This window comes from Eleutherodactylus coqui, chromosome 3 (assembly GCF_035609145.1).
Source record: "Eleutherodactylus coqui strain aEleCoq1 chromosome 3, aEleCoq1.hap1, whole genome shotgun sequence".
Classification (NCBI taxonomy): Eukaryota; Metazoa; Chordata; class Amphibia; order Anura; family Eleutherodactylidae; genus Eleutherodactylus; species Eleutherodactylus coqui.
Genome location: NC_089839.1, coordinates 153,529,788 through 153,552,850, shown reverse-complemented (window position 1 = coordinate 153,552,850; position 23,063 = coordinate 153,529,788). Strand labels below are relative to the sequence as shown.

General features: G+C 45.5%; 1 protein-coding gene across 1 annotated transcript in view; it reads left to right on the top strand.

Annotated features, from left to right (window-relative positions):
• Positions 1-678: 678 nt before the first annotated feature.
• Positions 679-23,063, top strand: part of SUN2 (Sad1 and UNC84 domain containing 2) — a 55,658-nt gene continuing 33,273 nt past the window's right edge. The window contains exons 1-5 of the mRNA XM_066596384.1: positions 679-816; positions 929-1,054; positions 9,272-9,381; positions 19,674-19,828; positions 20,595-20,735. Of these exons, the coding sequence (XP_066452481.1) occupies positions 9,278-9,381; positions 19,674-19,828; positions 20,595-20,735 (400 nt within the window). The 5' untranslated portion in view covers positions 679-816; positions 929-1,054; positions 9,272-9,277. The remainder of the gene's footprint in view (positions 817-928; positions 1,055-9,271; positions 9,382-19,673; positions 19,829-20,594; positions 20,736-23,063) is intronic.

The window sequence follows — 23,063 nt, the reverse complement described above, 5'->3', positions numbered from 1 at the left end:
ATAGTAAGACGAGTTTCACAGCCCAATATCACACTCGCCTGCCTGTATGGGGCCTGGGGTGCAGGTTGTGACAGGAGTCAGTTCTGTATCTGCACCTGGCTTTTGTCACTACATGGCGCCCCCTCGCCACAGAATACCCAGAGCGGTCAGCGCACCCCGGCAGGCCCTAGTGAGCGCTGGTCAGGTGCACTAGTCTGTGCCGGGGTGCACTGACAGCATTCTGAGGTGAGGGGGCGCCATGTAGCGACTAAAACCGGCTGCAGCTACACCACTGACTCCTGTCACAACCCGCACATGTGAGGCGGTGCTATGTGGAATCACTGGAGTTTTCTGCCCCATGTGAACGTCCCCTTAAGCTCCTAATTGTCCTCCCTGCTACAAGGCTCTCATGTCCCTCTCCAGCAGTGAGAGGGTTACAGCATGGCACCCCCATGGCTGCCAGCGCCCTTAGGAGCAGGCACGGGGCCGCTGTGAGGGGACGGTGTCTACAATAGGCGGCTGTCCCTCTCACACACGACGCCTTGTACGGAGGCAGTACGCCAAGCACAGCCTTTTCCTGCAGAGGCCGCGTCTTCAGTCTGCCCCGCCTCCCCGTTCAAACCCCCCAATCAGGAGGCAGCTGGGCGGTGAGTGACAGGCGGGCGGACCAGTGAGCGGCGGCGGGCGGTTAGAGGGGACAGCTGCCTCCTCAGATGACAGCACGGTGTGTTGGTGTCACCTGCGCACACACGGGCCGCCGGCGGGACAGCGCTGTGTCTTGTCCGTCTCCTCCGGCCTCTTCTTTGTTCTGTGCAGCTGGCTGTGTCCCCGTCTGAGGTGACGGCTGCCGCTTCTTTGTGACTCTGTGCCTTGTTTGTTGTCCTTTGTGTCCCGTCAGTCGCAGAGCTTGTGCTTGCTGTGTACAATAAGATGCATGATGTTTCTGCAGGTCGCTGTCTTGGCTGGCGAGGGTCCCGCGCAGGGAACTAAGTGACAACGACCATCTGGTGGCGCTCTGACCGGTGATCACCCGGAGGAAGAGTCGGACGAGCGCCTTCCTTTACTCCGTCTCCAGGTGACTATATGTACAAGGAGGGGCTGCGGGTAGTATGGTGGGCGTTATACAAGGATGTTAGATCAACGCAAAGAATGGCGCACGGCATTCAATAAATGTTTTGCAACTTAAATGGTTTTCTCGTACCGACCGCCCCTTTATAAACAGACAAAGGCCCATAGATCAGCGTATTACCGCGCTGCAGAAAACTCCGGCTGACCACCCCGGGGGGATCCTGTAGCGGGACGCACCTTGTTTACATAGGCCGGGCGCACAGGATCCGATTTGTATTGCAGATTCCGTAATCACCATTTGTGGTATAACACGGGCACTGACAGGCATGTATCTGCCAATTTTCTTTCACGCTCGCGGACTCAAATTGTGACGAAAAATCGCTGCACGCTCTATTTTGCCGCGGAATATGCACGCGGACGGCCTTCATTGATGTCAATGGAAGCATGCGACCCGCAGTCCATACGCAATTAACATCACTAAGCGACAGCCTGAGGAATACAAGTAAACAAACAAAACTACTGCACATGACTGCTTGCAAGCCTCCACGGCCATCCGCAGTACAGTAGGGAGGTAAGCAGGGTCGGGCTCACAACCAGAATCCGCTGCAGGCCTCTGGCCATAGAAAGTCTGCGCCTACCAAAACAAAAGCTGTTCTTTCCACTCTGACCTACAGGGGGAGGTCCTGAGCGGAGGATCACCCATTTCTGAAGCCCTGCTAGTGACATCGTCCTTAGGGCCCGGCTCACACGGCGTATGATTTCCATGTATTACGTGGTTGCTGTGCGCCCATGTGATTGGCAGGTAATTACATTGCCTAACGCAGTTCTGATCATATTCGTGCGTCGGATTTGCATAATACACAAACGCAAAAAAGAACGCAACATCTTCTATTCTGCTGCAAATATACGCGAGACAGACCCATTGTTCTCTGTGGACTGGACGCGTTTATACGCACGCCCATACACATTTACATATTACAGAAGAATTATAACCCCCCCCCCCCCAAAAAAAAACAGTTCTACTCCGCATTACAGCGTGTGTGAGATACGCTTTCATGCTTAGTACAATTTCGCCACCATACGCGGCAGTATGCCGGGTCACCGCCAGAGCTATAAAACACTGCGTGACCCCAGCAGCATTTTACGCTTATGGCCGTGCAAGCCCGGCCATAGGGCTTAGACAGGTGAACATGTTTGCGCACATTTTTGCGTGCATGAAAATCATGCCCGCGAAACTTGACGAAGTGAACGCATTGATTTCAATAGGCTCATTCTCATGGGTGTGATTCTTGTGCACAATTCCTGCACACGAGAAAATATAGGATCTGCCCTGTTGCATAGAAAGCTGCCATAGAAGTCTATGGCAGGTTAAAAAAATCAAGGGAAGGGTGTGACCCTGCAGACAACACTTGTTCATGCGCAAATGGGCTCTGTTGCGGCGAGTGTATTTAGGCATATGTTTGTCTGTTGAAGCCCTTAAACTGAAGTCTCCTGTGTGGTGCCTGTGAAGCTGATCTATACTATTGTACGGAAAGGGTCTTGCGCGGTGTCCATTCCACTGCTATTGTGTCTAAGGGCCCTGATACATGGAACGATTAGTGTTCAGAGTCACACTGGATCATGCAAACCTGAATGCTAATTGTTCAGTGTAAACACTGCCAACAACTGAATGATAAACAACAATTCGTTTGCTTATCATTCGTCATTCAGTTTGTGCAGGCATAAAAATCACGAGTGGCTTGTGTAAACGGGCAGTCAATCATAGATGAATGTTTACTGTGATTGAAGATGGCGTCCAGATCTCCAGCCACTACACCTCCATTCACTGAACATTTATCACTCCTGGGTACAGGAGTGGTAATCACTGGCACGACTGTCGGGCTCCGGGTACAGGAGTGGTAATCGCTGGCACGACTGTCGGGCTCCGGTGTACAGGAGTGGTAATCGCTGGCACGACTGTCGGGCTCCGGTGTACAGGAGTGGTAATCGCTGGCACGACTGTCGGGCTCCGGGTACAGGAGTGGTAATCGCTGGGACGACTGTCGGGCTCCGGTGTACAGGAGTGGTAATCGCTGGGACGACTGTCGGGCCCCAGGGTACAGGAGTGATAATCGCTGGGACGACTGTCGGCTCCGGTGTACTGGAGCGATAATCGCTGGGACGTCTGTCACGCTCCGGTGTACAGGAATGATAATCGCTGGGACGACTGTCGGGCTCCGGTGTACAGGAATGATAATCGCTGGGACGACTGTCGGGCTCCGGTGTACAGGAATGATAATCGCTGGGACGACTGTCGGGCTCCGGTGTACAGGAGTGATAATCGCTGGGACGACTGTCGGGCTCCGGTGTACATGAGCGATAATCGCTGGGATGACTGTCGGGCTCTGGTGTACAGGAGTGATAATTGTGGGACGACCGTCGGGGTCCCATGTACAGGAGTGATAATTGCTGGGACGACCGTCGGGCTCCCATGTACAGGAGTGATAATTGCTGGGACGACCGTCGGGCTCCCATGTACAGGAGTGATAATTGCTGGGACGACTGTCGGGCTCCGGTGTACAGGAGCGATAAACGTTGGGGCGACTGTCGGGCTCCATTGTACATGAGCGATAATCGCTAGGACGACTGTTGGGCTCCGGTGTACAGGAATGATAATCGCTGGGACGACTGTCGGGCTCCGGTGTACAGGAATGATAATCGCTGGGACGACTGTCGGGCTCCGGTGTACAGGAATGATAATCGCTGGGACGACTGTCGGGCTCCGGTGTACAGGAATGATAATCGCTGGGACGACTGTCGGGCTCCGGTGTACAGGAGTGATAACCGTTGGGACGTCTGTCGGGCTCCGGTGTACAGGAGTGATAATCGCTGGGACGACTGTTGGGCTCCGGTGTACAGGAGTGATAATCGCTGGGACGACTGTCGGGCTCTGGTGTACAGGAGTGGTAATCACTGGCACGACTGTCGGGCTCCGGTGTACAGGAGTGGTAATCGCTGGCACGACTGTCGGGCTCCGGTGTACAGGAGTGGTAATCGCTGGCACGACTGTCGGGCTCCGGTGTACAGGAGTGGTAATCGCTGGCACGACTGTCGGGCTCCGGTGTACAGGAGTGGTAATCGCTGGCACGACTGTCGGGCTCCGGGTACAGGAGTGGTAATCGCTGGGACGACTGTCGGGCCCCAGGGTACAGGAGTGATAATCGCTGGGACGACTGTCGGGCCCCAGGGTACAGGAGTGATAATCGCTGGGACGACTGTCGGGCTCCGGTGTACTGGAGCGATAATCGCTGGGACGTCTGTCACGCTCCGGTGTACAGGAATGATAATCGCTGGGACGACTGTCGGGCTCCGGTGTACAGGAATGATAATCGCTGGGACGACTGTCGGGCTCCGGTGTACAGGAATGATAATCGCTGGGACGACTGTCGGGCTCCGGTGTACAGGAATGATAATCGCTGGGACGACTGTCGGGCTCCGGTGTACATGAGCGATAATCGCTGGGATGACTGTCGGGCTCTGGTGTACAGGAGTGATAATCGCTGGGACGACTGTCGGGCTCTGGTGTACAGGAGTGATAATCGCTGGGACGACTGTCGGGCTCTGGTGTACAGGAGTGATAATCGCTGGGACGACTGTCGGGCTCCGGTGTACAGGAGCGATAATCGCTGGGACGACTGTCGGGCTCCGGTGTACAGGAGCGATAATCGCTGGGACGACTGTCGGGCCCCAGAATTGGAGCGTTCTGCCACATCTCAGATGCGTGGTAGCTTCGTCAGATCTATCCTATGTACACTAGTTTCGTTGCACAATATATCTGACTTATCACACCCATTTTTCTTAGATCCTTCGCAGCGTGTTGGTACTTGGTGGGGAAATTGCAAATTCTCACTATCATAGATACTGACGTCTAATCTATTATATGTGTGATTGTCTTGTAGTAATAGATGAGTTCTCCTCAGGAATCAGTCGCATGAATAATTGTTATTTTCCAAAGGGCCTTAGAAAATGATAGTTGTAAATTGATTTTTGTGTTCCTAAGCTCTTCCTCTGACCGTAGTAACAGTAAGTGTTATACACATGACACTGGCATTCCTACTTTAAGGGCTCGGTCAGACCAGCGGAGATCCGCGCGGAAAAAAACCTCACCGTGTATGTGGGAAAAATCCGCACCAACCAAAGATAGAACATATGGGTGACAATGGATGTGGTCATGCAGTTGTTTTTTTCCGCACAGAAAAAAGCGCAGATCTCTGCTCATCTGATTGAGCCCTAGGGGCTAATGCCCACAGACGGATTTCTATTGCATTTCCCACGGCGGGATTCCGCGGCTATTAGGCTCTATTAAACCTAATGGCTTTCTGCCTGCCAATGCTCACATGAAGGATTCTACCGCGGATTTCTGCAGCGGGAAATAAATTGCAGCATGTTCTATTTGCCGCGGATTTACGCTGTGGGGGGTCTCCATTAATGGAGACAGCGGAATTTCCGCAATCACTCGCAGCCAGTTCTTTGTTTTTAATCGTGGTACTCCCGCAGCGTAAATCCGTAGGTGTATACCGCGACACTCACTAATAATTTGTAAAACAAATCTGATTTTTTAAAAAAATTTGCATTTAAAAGGAAAAAAAAAACATATTAGAGCAACAAATATTAATGCACGAAAGTTTCCTTTTTGCTTACAGATATACGTGATTTTGGTTCGTTGTGGTTATTTTGCAAAAATAGCTACAGGAAAAGCATCTACGATGGTTGTCACCGTGAAATTAAGTCATTTTACTGCTAGAACATATTGACAAGAACTAACATCTTTTTGTCCGCTTCATGTATATCATGGATGGTTAGCAGCAGTGTCGGACTGGGATACCTCGGGCCCAAGCTTCCATCTATCCCACAGATGGAATACAAGTTGTACTGTTGGTGCCATATACTGTACAATATAAAGAATTGCTCCATATAAGGCCAGGCTCACAAGAGCATCATTTCATTGTGTATTGCGCACGCATAATACGTGGTGAACGGAGTCAGTGAAAAATCCATCAATTTTCAATGATCCGTTCACACTTGCATATATTTCTTGCATAAATGAGAACGCAGCATGTTCTATTTTACACGCATACAGCCCTATTGTTTTCTATGGGTGCGTTCGGAACGCAGTACATACGCAACTACATTGTATCTGTACAGTGTATTTTATGCATGAGATAAAAGAAAACAGGAAGCCGGTGCATATTACCATACAGTCGTGTGAACTCGGTCTATATAAATAAAACCAGCAAGTACACCGTATGTGAACAGTTTTACCGTATACAGTGCACAAAATACTGCCATATATATACAGACGTTAAGGCCTCGTGCACACGGGTGGATTTTTGCTGCGGAATCTGTAACGGGCATTCCGCTCTGGATTCCGCAGCAATAAGCCTCCATAGCATGCTACGGTAAAACGATCCTTCATGTCCACAAGTGGAAACCAATAGGAGTTTCCACTCGCAGCTAAAGAAAATCACAGTCTGCTCCATTTTGCTGCGGTTCCCACACAGACAGTATACATTGGGGATGGGCTGCGGATTTCGCAGGAAAGCAAGAGTTTGGGAAAAAAAAACTCTACTGTGCATTTGCGCCGGCCGACGCTTTAGCACACATCCACAGTTCAAAGAAAAGAAGACCCGGACAGGTATGCAGGGTCCCCGGCCGCGGGCAGGGTCAGATTCTGTGGCTGGTTCCCGCAAGCGGAATCCAACTGCCCGTGAACATGAGGCCTAAGTCAGCTTCACACAACCAGATTTCAATTGCGGAATCCTCAATTGTCACCCGCGCTGACGATCGGCGGTATTTCGCACCCATTGAAAAAAATAGATCATGCGCATGTCCACTCAGATGAGTGGATAGTGATTTCTACAATCGTATTTAAAATTGCAGCATGTTCTATTTTTGTGCAGACTCTGCATGAACGGCTTCTACTGAAGTCAATGGAAGCCATCCAATCTGCAATTGATCTTTCAAATAGGAAAAGTCTCACCTTGCTTCATCCATGCAAGCTCGTTCATTTCCAGATCACAGGAGGAAAATACTCACGTCCAAGACCACTTGATCGGGTGGTTATACTTGCAAATAACGGGAACACGGACATACAGTGAGAATGTTCAACAAGGCTCTGCTGAGCTGAAACGCGTACTCCGTGCACCCGATTATGTAACGCACTAATTTCAATAAAGAGATCATACTCCCTGTATGTCCATGTTTCCGTTATCCCGCAATCTGCAATTGACATTGCGAATAGTCTGCAGGTACCTGCATCATCGCATAGTGACGGCGCGGGGAAAACAAATATTTTTTTTTTTTTAAATGTACTAAGCATGAACGATCGCAAGGGTCCACGGTCATCTGCATTACAGAAATGACAGGTACACGGGGTCGCCGGCCGGGGTCAGAGCTGGAGTCTGCTGCGGCTCCCACATGCAGAATCCAACTTGTTTGTGTGCAGCCGGCCTTATATACACACATATATGGACATTAATTAACACAAGCACGTTACATTATACACTTACATAGACACTTGTATATACAATATGTACACATATTACATGTTACACATTACATTAACCTCACATGTATATCAGTATTTATCACATATCTGTGTCCTGCACGTGGCCCAGCGATAAACCAGCGTGTTGTACAAAATATCTCTGCTGCATTCTGGAACTACAATTTTTTTTTTTAATTTAGTATTTTTTGGAGTGGGATAAATACCGGAATAATATCGTTTGAGTCATTGCTGATGTGGCCATAAAATCTATAATGTATATAAATGGTTTTAATTTTTCCCAAAAAAATAAAGGACTTGATAAGGGAACGAAAGTAATGTTTTTATGCGAATTTTTTTTCCTCTAAAACTGTTCTTTTTTAGTAGTCGCACTAAGGGACTTGATCACTGGCATAATACATTATGCATACATGGCCTAATAGGCTTTTGTATATGGCAGAAATGGAGGCCTTTGTTAGCCTTCTGGCTCCCATAATCGCTGGGGGCTGATGGAGAACTAAAGGAGCTCTCTCCCTTTATCAACTGTTTACATGTCATGTTTAATATTGACTGACCGCTAAGGGGCTAAACCACTGGGATTGGAGTTTGCTCTGTCCCCAGTCATTGCACCACTGTCAGTTGTACATTACTGTTGACATACGCTGCTGAAACCACAAGCTCAACTCCTGAGCCATGCCATAACTATACAGCGGATTGAAGAACTGATGCCAGTGCGCCATACATTTATGGCGCAGGACTGGAAGTGATTAGAAATATTTTTGTATTTGAATCACAATAGAAGCTGTGGTTACCTTTTGTAAGTAAAGCTGTTTGGGTATTTAGCACTCCTAAAAATAAGCAGTAATATAAGTCTTAGGCTCCGTTCAGATCTGTGTCATGGTATAACAGAAACCACTACACAGTGTCACATCCATCTGTTACTTGATAGAGACATGAGTGTGCTACAGTCCCCATTGACGTCTATTGAGGCTCATTGGATTTTGTCAGGCTGTTTGTGGTTTTGATGGGAAAATTCGTGCTCAGCTATTTTGCTGTCCAGTATGAAAAACTGCACGGACTGCAACTACCGATGCCAAATGTCATATAGCACATTTCATCTAGTATAGACTAGAAGTGAAATTGTATAGCCATGATATAGTCTGTTGAGGTTGTCCTGAGCCCGCTAACCTTGTGTGCCCTCACACATCCACCAGTCCAACATCTCCTAACAGTCTGGACAGAATGGCCCAGGTGGGGGACAATTCATCCGACCATCCAGCTTCTCACATCCCAATAATGCGCCCCTCTCAGACTCTGGTAACTGGGTGCACTCTCTTCTCTGCATCGTAGAGGCGTCTAGTGATCAGCAAGCAGGATGAAAAAATGAAAACTCCCAAAGTGCTTAATGAAAAATACATGTAAAGCAGTCATATTCGTGTTGTCTGGTCGGAGTAGCTAAAAATGGAAACATTAATGGTAACATTAGTAATAATTGTTAATACTATAAAAAAGACAGCTCTAAACTTAGGTTCCTGTAATACAGGAGGTTTACTATCACATCTCGCAACACAACTACTTTTTAACAATGAAGTGTCAAAAATTGGCTGATATTTTGAGATGTGACTAGTTCCAGTAATAGAGAAAGTGTCACTATATGTCTACTTTGAGTTAGTTTTTAAGACTTTGCTCCTATACTGACAGGTAAACATGTCAAGACGCAGCAAACGCCTCGGTGCCGTTGATCTGGAGGATGACCGAATCAGCACCAGCAGCTTGGAGAGCCAACACTTATTCAGAGACAGCCCTGGCAGGTCAGTATATACTTTAAATTCTTATGTGGCAGTGTAAAGCACAGAGTATAATGTGAGCAGAATGTGTATAATGTGAGCTTTTCAGGACCATATCCAGTGTGTCACTCTGTGTTCGTGGAACAGGAGACCTGCAGTTTTGCACATGTTGGGAAGATTGAATGTTAGATTACCTACACTTTTTTTTAATGCACAGAATAGGCGATTCTAAGCATTTTTGCAATAGGTTTTATTAGCCTATTCTGTACATTTTTCATACAAAAAAAATCATCTTCTGCTGCACAGCTAGGCAAAGATGGGTCTGAGAAATCCATCTTCATCTAACTGCATAACAGTAGTGGGCTCTCCTGATGGGTCTCACCTATTCTCTATAGAACAGCTGCAGACACAACTGTTCTGTCCTAGATATTATAGTTTATTAATACGTCTCACATATATATTATTTTCAAGAGCCCTGTGCTTCCAATCTGCCCCCCACACCCATGTGTTTTACTGCCATTCCGCTCGTATGCCGCAGTCCCCGGGAGCTGTGAAAGAGAAAGTGTTCTGTGCTGCAGACAGCTTCACCTCTCACAGTGCTGTTTACTCCCCACAGGGGCTCGGTGCATCGAGTGTGCAGTACTATATGTCACAACCTGATTCACTCCCAAGGAAGGTGGCAGAAGACACACCTGGGACAGATTGGGGACACAGGGCTCTTGAAAAATACATCCTATGTAATAGAAACACTTCTTAATAAACTGTAATATTGGAACAGAACAGTTGTCTGCAGCTGTTCTATAGAGAACAGGTGCAGACACATCTACTGTTATGCAGGATTTCTCAGCCCCATCTTCACCTTGTTGCATAACTGAACATGGGTTTTGTAAAATAATGTACAAAATAGGCTAATAAAACTATTAGAAAAATGCTTAGAATGTCTTATTCTGTACATTTAAAAAAGCGTAGCTACTCTTTAACATTTTAGTAAAACTATTGATTTTACAGTGTTATAAGTTTACTCTAAATGTCCAATGTTCTATTTAATTAAGGAGAAGTAATCATAGTAGCCTATGGAGGAATAAAGAGATTCTTTTTTTTTTCTCTGATCCATACAGAATATAAGAATAAATAAAACTGAGCCTTTGTCCATTGGATGTCATAGTGCGGAGACTTAAGCCTCGGCCAGACAACCGTTTTTTGCCGCGATTTGCGGATCGCATGACGGATGCACATCCACAAATCACGTGACCGGGCCCGAAAAATCTGCAGCTAGCAGCATTTTCGGTCAAACGGGCAGACACAAGAAATCGCAGATCGCGGCTATCTGCCATTCCTTGTGTTCTCTATATGCGCTCAATGGGGCCGACGGCAGCAGCGCCGACCCCATTGAGAACATATACTACAATGATCATTCTCCTCTGCCACAGCTGTAACAGCTGTGGCAGAGAAGAATGATGTTTGCCCATTGAATTCAATGGAGCCGGCAATACAGCCGGCTCCATTGAAAGCAATGGGCTGCCGGCGAGCGCCGGATGAATTTTCGGGAAGGGCTTAAAAATATAAGCCCTTCCCTGAAAATCATCCAAAAATGTGTAAAAATAAAAAAATATATATATACTCACCTTGTCCCTGCAGCCGGAGTTCAGCCGCGGCCAATAGCTGAGAGCTGCCCCTGATTGGTCCCTGCGCTGAGCCAATCAGAGGCAGCACTCACTCACCCATTCATGAATTCATGAATGGGTGAGTGAGAGCTGCCTTTGATTGGTCACAGCCCTCACCAATCAGAGGCAGCCCATTCAGCAGGCGGGGATTTTAAATCCCCGCCTGCTGAATACTACTCAGAGCAGTTCAGGAGAACTGCCGGCCGCGGCTGAACTCCGGCTGCAGGGACAAGGTGAGTATATATTTTTTTTTATTTTTATACATTTTTGGATGATTTTCAGGGAAGGGCTTATATTTTTAAGCCCTTCCCGAAAATTCATCCGGCGCTCGCCGGCAGCCCATTGCTTTCAATGGAGCCGGCTGTATTGCCGGCTCCATTGAATTCAATGGGCGAACATCATTCTTCTCTGCCACAGCTGTTACAGATGTGGCAGAGGAGAATGAGCATTGTAGTATATGTTCTCAATGGGGTCGGCGCTGCTGCCGCCGGCCCCATTGAGCGCATATAGAGAACACAAGGAATCGCAGATAGCCGCGATCTGCGATTTTTCGTGTCCTATAATTTATCAGACATCCGCATAAAAAGCGGCCATGTGTCCGATACCATTGCAAAGCAATGGTTCTAAATATGCGCATATCGCATGCGCAAATCGCGGGAAAACGCCCGTGTGACCGAGGCCTTATAGTACTCCCTTGGGAGTAAAAATGACCCCGTTATATATTGCTGTATAGCTGCGCCACACTGTACAAGGGACACAGAGTTCCTACAGCTCCATACTATGAATGCTATGCATACTGTTATGCCATGTGTATACGGCTTTTATGTATGAGCACTGATGAAGATATCCTTTCTGTCCTATGTGATACAGTGATATAGTCATACAATGATTAACTGCAGTCATTACACTCCCCTGACTCGCATAACAGCCTACACTATCTGTGTGTGTTGTATACAGCTTCACACTGCTCCCCTTGTCTCCGGCTGGGGCTAAACCAAGTAGGAGGCTGGATAGACAGGCTGAAGCTTGATCTCATGTACTGAAGTCTACAGCATGAATTAAGGGGCAGCAGTTAATGTCACAGTGTTAAGCCCTTTGCAACATCAGTGTACATGTATCTCCAATGTGCGTGGGGTTTGTATGGAGCAGGCTCGAGAGACAAACCCGCGCTGCACGTGGCAGATGTCTGCTGTCTTTCAGAGCTGACACCCGATTGCGGCTGCAACTCCAATTATGGCTGTTAACCATTTGGATGCCACTGTCAATTCCAACAGCAGCAGTTTAATGTTCCGACAGAGGAAGGGAACTCCAACTGTCACCCAAACGGCGAGACTGCAGGCAGCCTTTCATTCATCATAGCAGCCTGCAGTTGCCATGGATGTTTGCCTATTAAGACCTGCCTGTGATCAAGCTTAAAGGGGTTGTCCCGCGGCAGCAAGTGGGTCTATACACTTCTGTATGGCCATATTAATGCACTTTGTAATGTACATTGTGCATTAATTATGAGCCATACAGAAGTTATAAGAAGTTTTTCACTTACCTGTTCCGTTGCTAGCGTCCTCGTTTCCATGGAGGCCGTCTAATTTTCGGCGTCTAATGGCCAAATTAGACGCGCTTGCGCAGTCCGGGTCTTCTTCTTTTCTCAATGGGGCTCCGTGTAGCTCCGCCCCGTCACGTGCCGATTCCAGCCAATCAGGAGGCTGGAATCGGCAATGGACCGCACAGAAGCCCTGCGGTCCACCGAGGAAGAAGATCCCGGCGGCCATCTTCAACCGGTAAGTAAGAAGTCACCGGAGCGCGGGGATTCAGGTAAGCGCTGTCCGGTGTTCTTTTTTAACCCCTGCCTCGGGGTTGTCTCGCGCCGAACGGGGGGGGGTTTGAAAAAAAAAAAAAAAACGTTTCGGCGCGGGACAACCCCTTTAATAGAATGCCTGTCAGAATGCAATATACTATAATACTATTATATGATACATAAAATGATGCCACTGAAAAATACAACCTGTCCCACAAAACACAAGCTCTCAGACAGCTATGTTGACAGGAAAATAGAATTATGATTTTCTAAAAGCAGGGAAGAAAACAAATGAAAAATAAAATGGCCTCGTCCTCAAGGGGTTAACTACTGAGCCAGAGTGTTAAGGCCCTTTTACACACATTGATTATTGCTCAAAAGACATCTTTTGTGCGATAATCATAGCGTGTAAATGTGCCCATCTTTTACTTTTCTGCCGATTGATGTTTTTATGTTCAGCATAAAATCCATCTTTCAGCAGAAGAGATGATAACAGGGACTTCAGGCTGTGTTCTCCGCAGGGAGCGTTGATAACATAGTCTCAGCTGTCAGCCCCACAGCAGAACAAAGGGAATGTATTCAGAGAACAGACCACCTGCTTCCTAAATACAGTCCCCTGCAGCTCAACCCATTAACCCCTTAGTGACAGTTTTTTTGCTTTTTTCCATTTTAGTTTTTTTCTCCTTTTTTAAAAAAATCGTAACTCCTTTATTTATCCATCGACGTTGCTGTATGAGGGCTTATTTTTTGCAAGACAGGTTGTATTTTTCAATGGTGCTATTTAATGTACCATATAATGTGCTGAAAAACTTTTAAAAAATTCTAATTGGAGAGAAATTGAAAAAAATGACATTCCGACATCTTTTGATGCATCCCGTTTCTACGGCGCACAAACTGCAACAAAAAAGACATGATAACTTTATTCTATGGGTCAATACGATTACTACGATACCAAACTTGTATAGTTTTATTTTTTGCTGTACTACTTGCATTTTTTTCTTAAGATATTTAATTTTTTAAAATTATTTTCTGTCTTTATTTTCTGCGCACAATAACTTTTTAATTTTTTTGGTGACATAGTTGTGTTAGGGCTGATTTTGTGCGGTATGTCTTGTCGTTTCCGTTGGTACCATTTTTGTATACAAACGACTTTTTGATCGCTTTTTATTCAATTTTTTCTTGGAGACAGAGTGACCAAAAATGCGCATTTCTGGCGTTTATTTTTTTTTTTTTTCGGACGACGTTCACCATACAGGGTAAATTATTCATTGCTTTGCTAGATCGGATTTTTACGGACGCAGCGATACCAAATACATATTTTTGCTTTATTATTTTGATTCTTTTATTGCAAATATGGCAAAAGGGGGGTTTCTTGAACTTTTTTATTACTTTTTTTTTTTTAACAATTAGTAAAAATTTAGTGTTTTTATTTTTGCACTTTCTTTTAGTCCCCAGGGGGGACTACAACATGCGATGCTTTGATCGCTTCTGCAGTATGATGTAATGCCATAGCATTACATCATACTGCATTCTGACAGGCAGCCTACCAAGCCACCCCACGGGGACAGCTTGATGGGCAGTCTGCCAAGACAGCCATGGGGCCTTTCAGAAGGCCCCTGGCTGCCATGACACCTGCATGACCCCCCTGATCTCACCGTGGGTGGGGGCGTACAGGACCCTGGAACATCGTTCGGGGGATTTAAATGCCGCTGTCAGGTTTGACATTGGCATTTAAAGGGTTAATAGCTGCGATCGGCCGCGCGGCCGATTGCAGCTATTGCCCGCTTGTGTCAGCTGTAACGGCAGGACGTAAAAATACTATTGGGCCATCACTAAGGGGTTATAAAAGCTACTAATAGGCATTAGTACCAATTAGTAGTTTATGCAAAATAATCGCTCAAAAGCCATCTTTTGAGCGATCACCTTTGTATGTACAAGGGCCTTTATGCTCCGGTCACACATGGCGTTTTTGTAACGTTTTTTTCAGCAATTAAAAACCACATCAAAAATCTGGAAGCAGTTTTTAACAATACGTGCAGTTTGAAAAAGCCACAAATGCGCGCATTCTTTTTATGGGATTTTTTTTACTTGCAGAAAGACTGCAATTAAAAATGTTAACACCAACACCATGTGTGAACACAGCCTTACTTATCTATCACTTACTGTCCTTAGAAGAGACAAAGGGCAAAGCAGGTGCAGTGTGAGGACACTCTGCCCCCTCGGCTTCCGGCAAGCTAGAGGGGAAATACTAAATTTAGAATATATTAGGCGAACTATAACAGAAAAGAAATAGTCAAGATGGCAGACTGCCAATCTATGCCACATCAATTAAAAGAGGCATACACAATTGCTTCTATATTATTCTTTGATAATGTCCTATGCTGCAATGTATAGTCAAAACAGAATAGCTGGAGTGCTTTTTTAATAGTGCAGGGAGGATAAATGGCTGCTACATATCTCTTAAAGAGAATCTGTCACCATGTTTTCACAGCACAAGGTAGTGGCAGTCACATTGATTAAAGTGATATTTCTGTTGAAAGAATCTGTGCAGTAATTTAGGAGAAACTTGCATTTTATTAGTTGCCATACACAGGATTATAGAAAATAGTCCTTGATACTCATGAGCTCCACCCAGCTCACCCTCCAGCTGCTGATTGTGCATAGAAAGACAGCAGTCAATCAGTGACTGGAGGGCACAGTAGGTGTGGCTAGGCTGCAGCTCATGAATATTGAGGACTAGTACTCTGTGTGTGGCTGCTACCAATAAAATACAAAGGTTCTCCCAAACTACTGCACAGATCCATACAAAAGACATATCACTGTCACTACCTTATGCCCCTCTCAGAGAGGGGTGCAAAAAAAATGACAGATTGCCTTTATCCCCTAAAGGACCAAGCACAGTAAATTTACAGTGCTTAATTCTGGGCTTTAGTTCCGGCGGATAGTAAAAATACAATACCAGATTACAGGTGCTGGTCTTGCAATGTAGCATGAGCAGGTTGGGTCCTTGGCAGTTAGTCACAGCCAAGCACATAAATATGCTAATTTTAAAAATAGTTAGAAATTTCTTTAAAATTTTTTTTTTTTTTTAAATTACCTTTTTAGCCCTAATAAAACTAAAAAATCAGGGGAAAGCCAGTGAGAAAATATATTTAAAAAACAGCCCTATATGTCACAATAAAAAAGGGGGAAAAAAACAATAGACGAAACCAGCAAAAGTAATTTTGTTAGCTGAAGAAAAAAAGAATAGGGCAGTAAAGCCACCACATGGGTAAAATCCCTAAAAAGTGTCTGGTCCTTTAGGTACAAAACATTTTGGTCCTTAAGGGGTTAAAGGGTAAAGAAAGGATTGCACAGATCTGAAAGTATTGCTCTCATTATACAGCAGAACGGACTAAAGATGTCTCCAGAGAGTCTCTAAATAAGCTGCAGGCTAAATAAATCTTAGGGCGGCTTGGCACGGGTGTAATTCGCTGCGTGCCGCCCGCATGTGGCAGTCGCTGCTCAATGTATGTCAGCCGATGATGTCAGGATAATGCCCCTTCTATGAACTTTTTTTATTTCACAACTCTGTGCAATCACCTTTGCAACCTAACAAAAAATGATAAAATCCCAATTGCGCCGCCCTCGCTCAGTAGGATTTGATGTTTTCTGTTGTGTATTTTGCTTTTTCTATTGGTGTGTGACTAATGTAACAGACTAACGAACTTGATATCCACATAGCTGCCTGTTTTTAGCCGATGAGTCAGTCCTGACAGTAAGAAGTAGTGAGCTCACATTGTCACATCCTGTGGTGTGCGGAGAGGAAACAGCGGGGATACAGGAAGCCGTATGTCTCTAGTTACTTACAGCGCCTTACTGAAGCCTGCACAAAGTATCTCAGCATCACTTACCTTCCAGATGTCTAAAGACTGTCACTTTAAAAGAAAAAAAGTAAAAAAAATCTGTGCAAGCAAAAATGTACAAGCAATTCTGAACCGTTTGGCTATGGCTGTGTTACCCGAACAGCGGCAGATGTTACACATTTTAACGCAAAATTGCCGTTCACTTTTGGTTCCTGAGGACAGAACACTTAGCAGCTGCTGAGGCTGGAGATGTTTGTGTCATTTGTTATTCCACTGGGTTCATGCTGCCCATACTAATACAGGTATGCCTATTGCCTCCATGTATGTATTAGGCCACTCTCACACTTGCCACTTTTTACCACAATTAGCACGGTGTATCGAGCGCGGCACAACGCCACCATTGATTTCAATAGGACCTCGCAGACCAGAACGCAAAACTTTTCGAGCATTGTATGTTCTATTTTTCAGCGTTTTGCGTTTTTTTTTTTTTACGCACCCCATCTCAATGATAGGGTGTGTTGAAAGGTGCTGTCAAACGCTGCACCATACGTTCAAAAAATACAGCCTGAAATCACAGTAAAATGCCGCGGTGTTTAATTGAACGCATGTCTGAGAGTGGCCTCATATTGTGAAACGATGCAACGTTTCAGAGTAAACACACTTTAACCCGTAGAGCTTTCATTTACATCCTGGGCATGCAGGGTTTGTATGGAGCAGGAGGGTTAAAATCCGCAGCGGTTTTCCCACACGTGGATCCGCGCGCCCATAGAGATGCATTGGACACCCGCAGGTAGTTAAATACCTGCGGATGTCATTCTTCCCTTCAGGCGCGGATCCGCGTGCGGGAAAAAAAATGGACATGCTCCATTTTAGTGCGGGTCTCCCGCGGGGACGGCTCCCGCAGGCTTCTATTGAAGCCTATGGAAGCCGTCCGGATCCGCGGAACACCAGTACCATAATTAAAACTCACCTGTCGTGGACGCTGCAGGTCTCCCTTCCTTCCCGGCCGGATCTTCTTTCTTCGGCCCGGTGGATATGCCCGGCGCATACGCGCAGCACGCTGCCGGCTTGCCGAGCACATCCGCCGGGCCGAAGAAAGAAGATCCGGCCAGGAAGGAAGGAAGATCCGGAGCGTCCAGTGAGGTGAGTTTATTATTATTTTTTGGCCTCATGTCCGCGGGGCAGTAGGGACCCGCTATGGATTCTCCATGAAGAATCCGCGTGGGGCCTGATTTTCCCCGTGGACATGAAGCCTATACAAGGCGGGTATTGGCTGTCTTTGACAGCTGCCTGCAACAGCCGCAATCAGCACTCCTATAAGTAATAATTAGATAAACAAATGCTATCGCTTTCTGGTACTGCATAATGATAATAACATGTAATAAATTTATACTGATTTTGAAGTATTTAAAAAAAATAAATAAAAAATTGAACTTTTTTGGACAGAATGGATCGAATTCCTCAGCCTTCTTCCACTATCTATCTAATTTTTGGATGAAGATGCTTACAATGGTGGCTGCAGGTTATATTGTTCTTACAGCTGAAGAAATATTCTACAAGCACTTGCAAAATGCCAAAAAGTCCATACAGAATCAGCATTGCGCAAGAACAGCGGAAACACTCACAACTTCAAAGGAAAACCTGGAATGCCGGCTGCAGGGGAGAGAGAATATTCTTCCGCACGGACAATATGCTGTGCATAGCGTGCATCTACGATCTTCTGTGATCATTCGCAATTACTTTCATGAAAGGCCGACCCATTTGTTTGAGCCCAGCCTCACACCCTTATGGGAGGAATGCTGAGATACTGGGGAGTTGCCTTACCAAAAACAAACAACTTGGTATCTATGCGGCCAAATGGAACATGATGCAATCTGTTTTTCTTGACAGATTCTGTAAACTTCCATTTACTTCCATGTGGAATAAGAGCCATACAGAGTTAAATATGGGTCCCCATAGAAGCCTGTAGATGCCTTATTACAGCGCTGGGATTGTATAGAGTTGTCAAGCGGAAGAAAAATCGCAGCAAGCTATTTTGCCATGGATTCTGCTTGGCGACCTCCATTGTTGTCAAAGGAGACCGTCCAACCCGCAGCCCATACGCAATTAACATTGTGCATGGGCCTTGGGTAACCGCGTCATCGTTAAGCGACGGCGTGGGAAATACACAAACAAAAACTGTACTGTGTGTGACTGCCTACGACGCGCCGCAGTCATTTGCAATACAGAAATAGCAGGTACACAGGGTCGCTGATCGGGCTCACAGCAGGAATCCGGTCCGCTCGTACGAGCCCGGCCTAAGGCCCCCTGTCCACGGCAGTTTATTCGCCGGCAGACGCTTCCCATAGCATTGCTATGGAAAGCGCCGACACCTGTCCACTAGTGGAGAATCATTGCGATTCTCCACTCGCGGCGGCCAATTCGCAGCATGCTGCAAATTGCCTCAATTCTCCACGGTCAGCCTATCTATTAGATAGGGCTGACCGGTGGAGATTCACCGGCAGCTCCTGCTCCCGGGCGGCGACTCCCGCGGTGGAGCTTCGCCGCGGGATACTGCATCGCCCGTGGACAGGGGGCCTTACTTGTAAGTAGTGCTGCGGATAATTTTCTAAGTTTATTTTGTTAAACAGAACAGAAAACAAAACACTTGTGAAATCAAGATACGTTCACAGCAGAGATTGGGTACACCTCCAACACAAGTACAGCAGTCCAGCTCTGATAATTACCTGTGCAATTAAGTGCTAGTTGTCATTCTTTATTCCTTTGGGAAAATGCTCTAAAGGATTTAATTGTGGTGTAACCTCTTTATCGCTTGTGCTGTGGATGGTCTTGTGTTTGCTGAGGAAGAGGTCTTGTATCTGCATAGAGTTATATTGTTTTTGCAGAGCAAACTTGGGACTTTTTAAATGTACCCAAAGTGTGCCATTCCCAGCAATTAGACAGGTAATGTGGTGCTTTGATTTTGAATGTACATTACAAGGTATATTATCATCAGTGTGCTTTGTCCTTTTACAGGAGTTCTCGAAGAAAAGTGACCACCATCAGACGAGTTCCCACCTCCCGACAGACAACTGAAGAAACCTATTTCAGTGAAACAAGCTATGTTACCCGAGACAAAAGTGGCCTGTCTGCAGCCCTTGAAGAAACGGGGTATGGAGGAACCACTTGGGGTAAGACAAGTAGCAAGAGGGAAGCAATAGAATTTTAAATTCTCCCGACATGCAGACTTTTAGGCCAGGCTTAGAGGCCAGGCTTAACTGTTGTGTGACTTTCAGCAGTGAAGAACTATTTGAGGAATGGTCTCAGTAACTTGCTTTTTCATGCCAATGAATGCTTTTGTATGGTCAGGGGGACTAGCTCATGGATCCTGGTGCAAAAGTATAGTTTGGGCCTTTACTATACAGCTGCTGGCTGCGGCCTACCCTTAACTTTCAGCTTCATCACTAGGTCTCTTAAGTGGCCCTTCAATGCAGCAAAAGCAGCCAGAGGTATTACTCGTGTCCTAAAAGATTGGGGGCACAAACCATCCCTTACACCTGTTTTCCCCCCCCCCCCCCCCCACTCCACCCCTAAAAAAAAAATAATAATAAAATTATATATATATATAATTTTTTTTTTTTTTTTTTTTTCAGCTTAGCATACCATACCTGCAAGAAAACGGATGGTAAACATATATACAGCAAATCAGACTTATCTATGGAGTTTTAGCTCTTAAGTATTGCCGTCGCCAAATAATGGTCAGGTTATCTTATGTGGGGTTGTTTATGGTGCTGGTTTGGGACCCTCTTCTGTCGTCTTCTCCCCAGCCTGACGTGTCTGCCTCAGTGATACATTTTATAACATAACAAATGATAGGATTTACAGTATTTAGGTTTGGTGTCTCAAATATACTAAATATATGAAAAGTCTTTTCACGACGATGAATCTGTCTTACAGGAGAAAGTGATTTGGTACGTAAAAGAATGGGAATGGATGTCCCCTATAACAGCAACAACAAGAATGGGTTCTCTGAAACGCAGACTACGTACGACAAGTCTACCTCATCTTCTGGCTATTCTTCGGAGGAGGATTACACCAGTAAGAACCTTTCTTAACCTGTTTTATACTTTTCTACATCTGTAGTTAAAGAGGACCCGTTGGCTCTCCTGACATGCTGGTTTTAGTAAATACTCGTATTCCCCATTAAATACAATTAAGGGGCATCTTTTCTTAAGACGCCACATTGTATTATTACTGTTTTATGCCTCGTGAAAATATATGAATTAACTAACAGAAATGCCCCTTTACCGAGAGGCAACGAGTTGTCAGTTTATTCATAGATTTTTATTGTCCTTCTGATTACTGCAACCTGCTCCTATTCACATAAATGGGACAAGGCCGCCGTACTCGGAACAGTTGTAACGTGTAAGCAGCCTTGAAGGACTAGATTTGTTAATAAATATGACTTTTAGTTTACCAAATGCAAAACTGATCTCACAACTTGCAATCTAACCAAGTCTAGTTTTTTCAGTATTTCCTTAGAAGAGGGACCTGACATGCATTGCATTAATCTAGATGCTTGTTTTTGAACACTGTCCAGCTATTCTATCTAATTTTTAGTGGGAATTCCAAATCTGTACCCCATATTTAAAGGTATTATACATGATTAAAAAAATATGGCTGCTACCTTCCATAAACCGTTCCATGTCGTTTCACAGTTGTGCGTGGTATTGCAGCTCAGCTCAATTAACCTCAATGGAATTGAGCTGCAGTATTATACACGACCCCTGGCCAAGTGTGATGCTATATGTGGAAGAAGGCAGACATACTTTTCTAATTCTATACGAACGTTTTTACATGAGACCAGATAAGGAATCTGCAGAGGAATAACATTATGTTTGAATCGCAGAGAACAGATCTTTCCAGCCTATGCAATTGCATGCAACTTTATCTGTTTTTTACAGAAACTTTTGATGGATCTGTCAAAAAAAGTTTACAGTTGGTATTCTAATGGGTGTTTATGTTTCTATAGAGGGAACCTGCTAGGTAATGAAGGCCTGTCAACGTAGCAAGCAACTGTTTAAAGCAAGCAATCTCTGTAGTATAAGGGGGAAGAACAAGCATCAGCGCTGCAGCTCCTCTGTAAGGGGCTGTTCATACGGGCGTATGTGTACAACACTACAGATCTCCGAAAGGGTTCTACACATTACAGCCCATGCGCTCTCCCAGTAGAGAGTTGGCAGAGACCGCATATGGGCTGCGCATGGCACTACACATGATTGTGGATGATGCGCTCACAGACATGCGCAGCGTGGTGATTTTTATTCCCTGTTGTATTCAGAGTGCGGAGATGTGTATGGAAACACTGCCCGCTTCACAATGCTTTGTGTATGGACAGCGTATGATCTGCAGAGAAATAAAGCATGCTATGATTTATTTCTTGTGCGTATCGATACGCAGTGTCCACATGCCGATGTGCGGTGACAATACACCCGTGTGAATGAGCCCTGACTATAACCAGGCCGACGACAGCAACTTCCTGTTTCTGATTTAGGAAGGAGAGGTGGTTTGTAGCACAAACGGAAGAGCTTTGAAGGTAAAAGATGCACGGAAGTACTGTATTGAAGTGCACTATGCTCGCTCATCTCTAGTTGTAATCTTGTAAAGTGATGTCATATTGTCAAATTCAGCACTGAAGCAGATCCTTCTCAGCATCGGAGGAGCTCTTAGAGCTTAACTCTCTAGCTGATAAAGTTATGGCATATCCTAGTAATGTAGCGTCACTTTGATAATATATGATAATAGCCCTTTTGATGATAAAATCCTGTCTGTGTGCAGCTGCCACTAGAAACCGTTCAGGAGTTTGCTGGGTAGTGTTTTATTATTTTGAGGTCAATGCATCAACCATATTTAGGAAGCTTCTGAACACTTATCAGTGTAGGTTATCAGTTAAACGGGTTGTCGAGGCGGACAATTTGAAAAAAAAAATGCTGCAAATCTGCTAAAACAATAAAAGTAGCCATGCTCAACCACTTGTTCCCCCAGCGATCCAGCACTGCAGCTTCCGCCATCCTCCTGGTTTTTGTTTAAAAACGGCTACCACCTAACCACTACAGCCAATTAGAGGCCACAGCAGTTACGAGATGTTCTCCTCGCATCATGGGCTCCTAGCTGTAATGCTGGGAGAATGGCTTGTGAATTCTGCGGTCTTTGATTGGCTGCAGTGGTCAAATGGTAGTCGTATGTAAAGACCGCAGGATGAATGGGTGAGCAGGGCTACGTTTATTGTTTTAACACATTTGAAACAATTTTTAAAAAATCGTCCACCTGGACAACCCCTTTAGCTATGGCTCTCCTGGGGATTTGGAGCTCTACATCAGAAAAATGGAGATATAATTGTTGTTTTTTTCTTATAAATTCTTTATT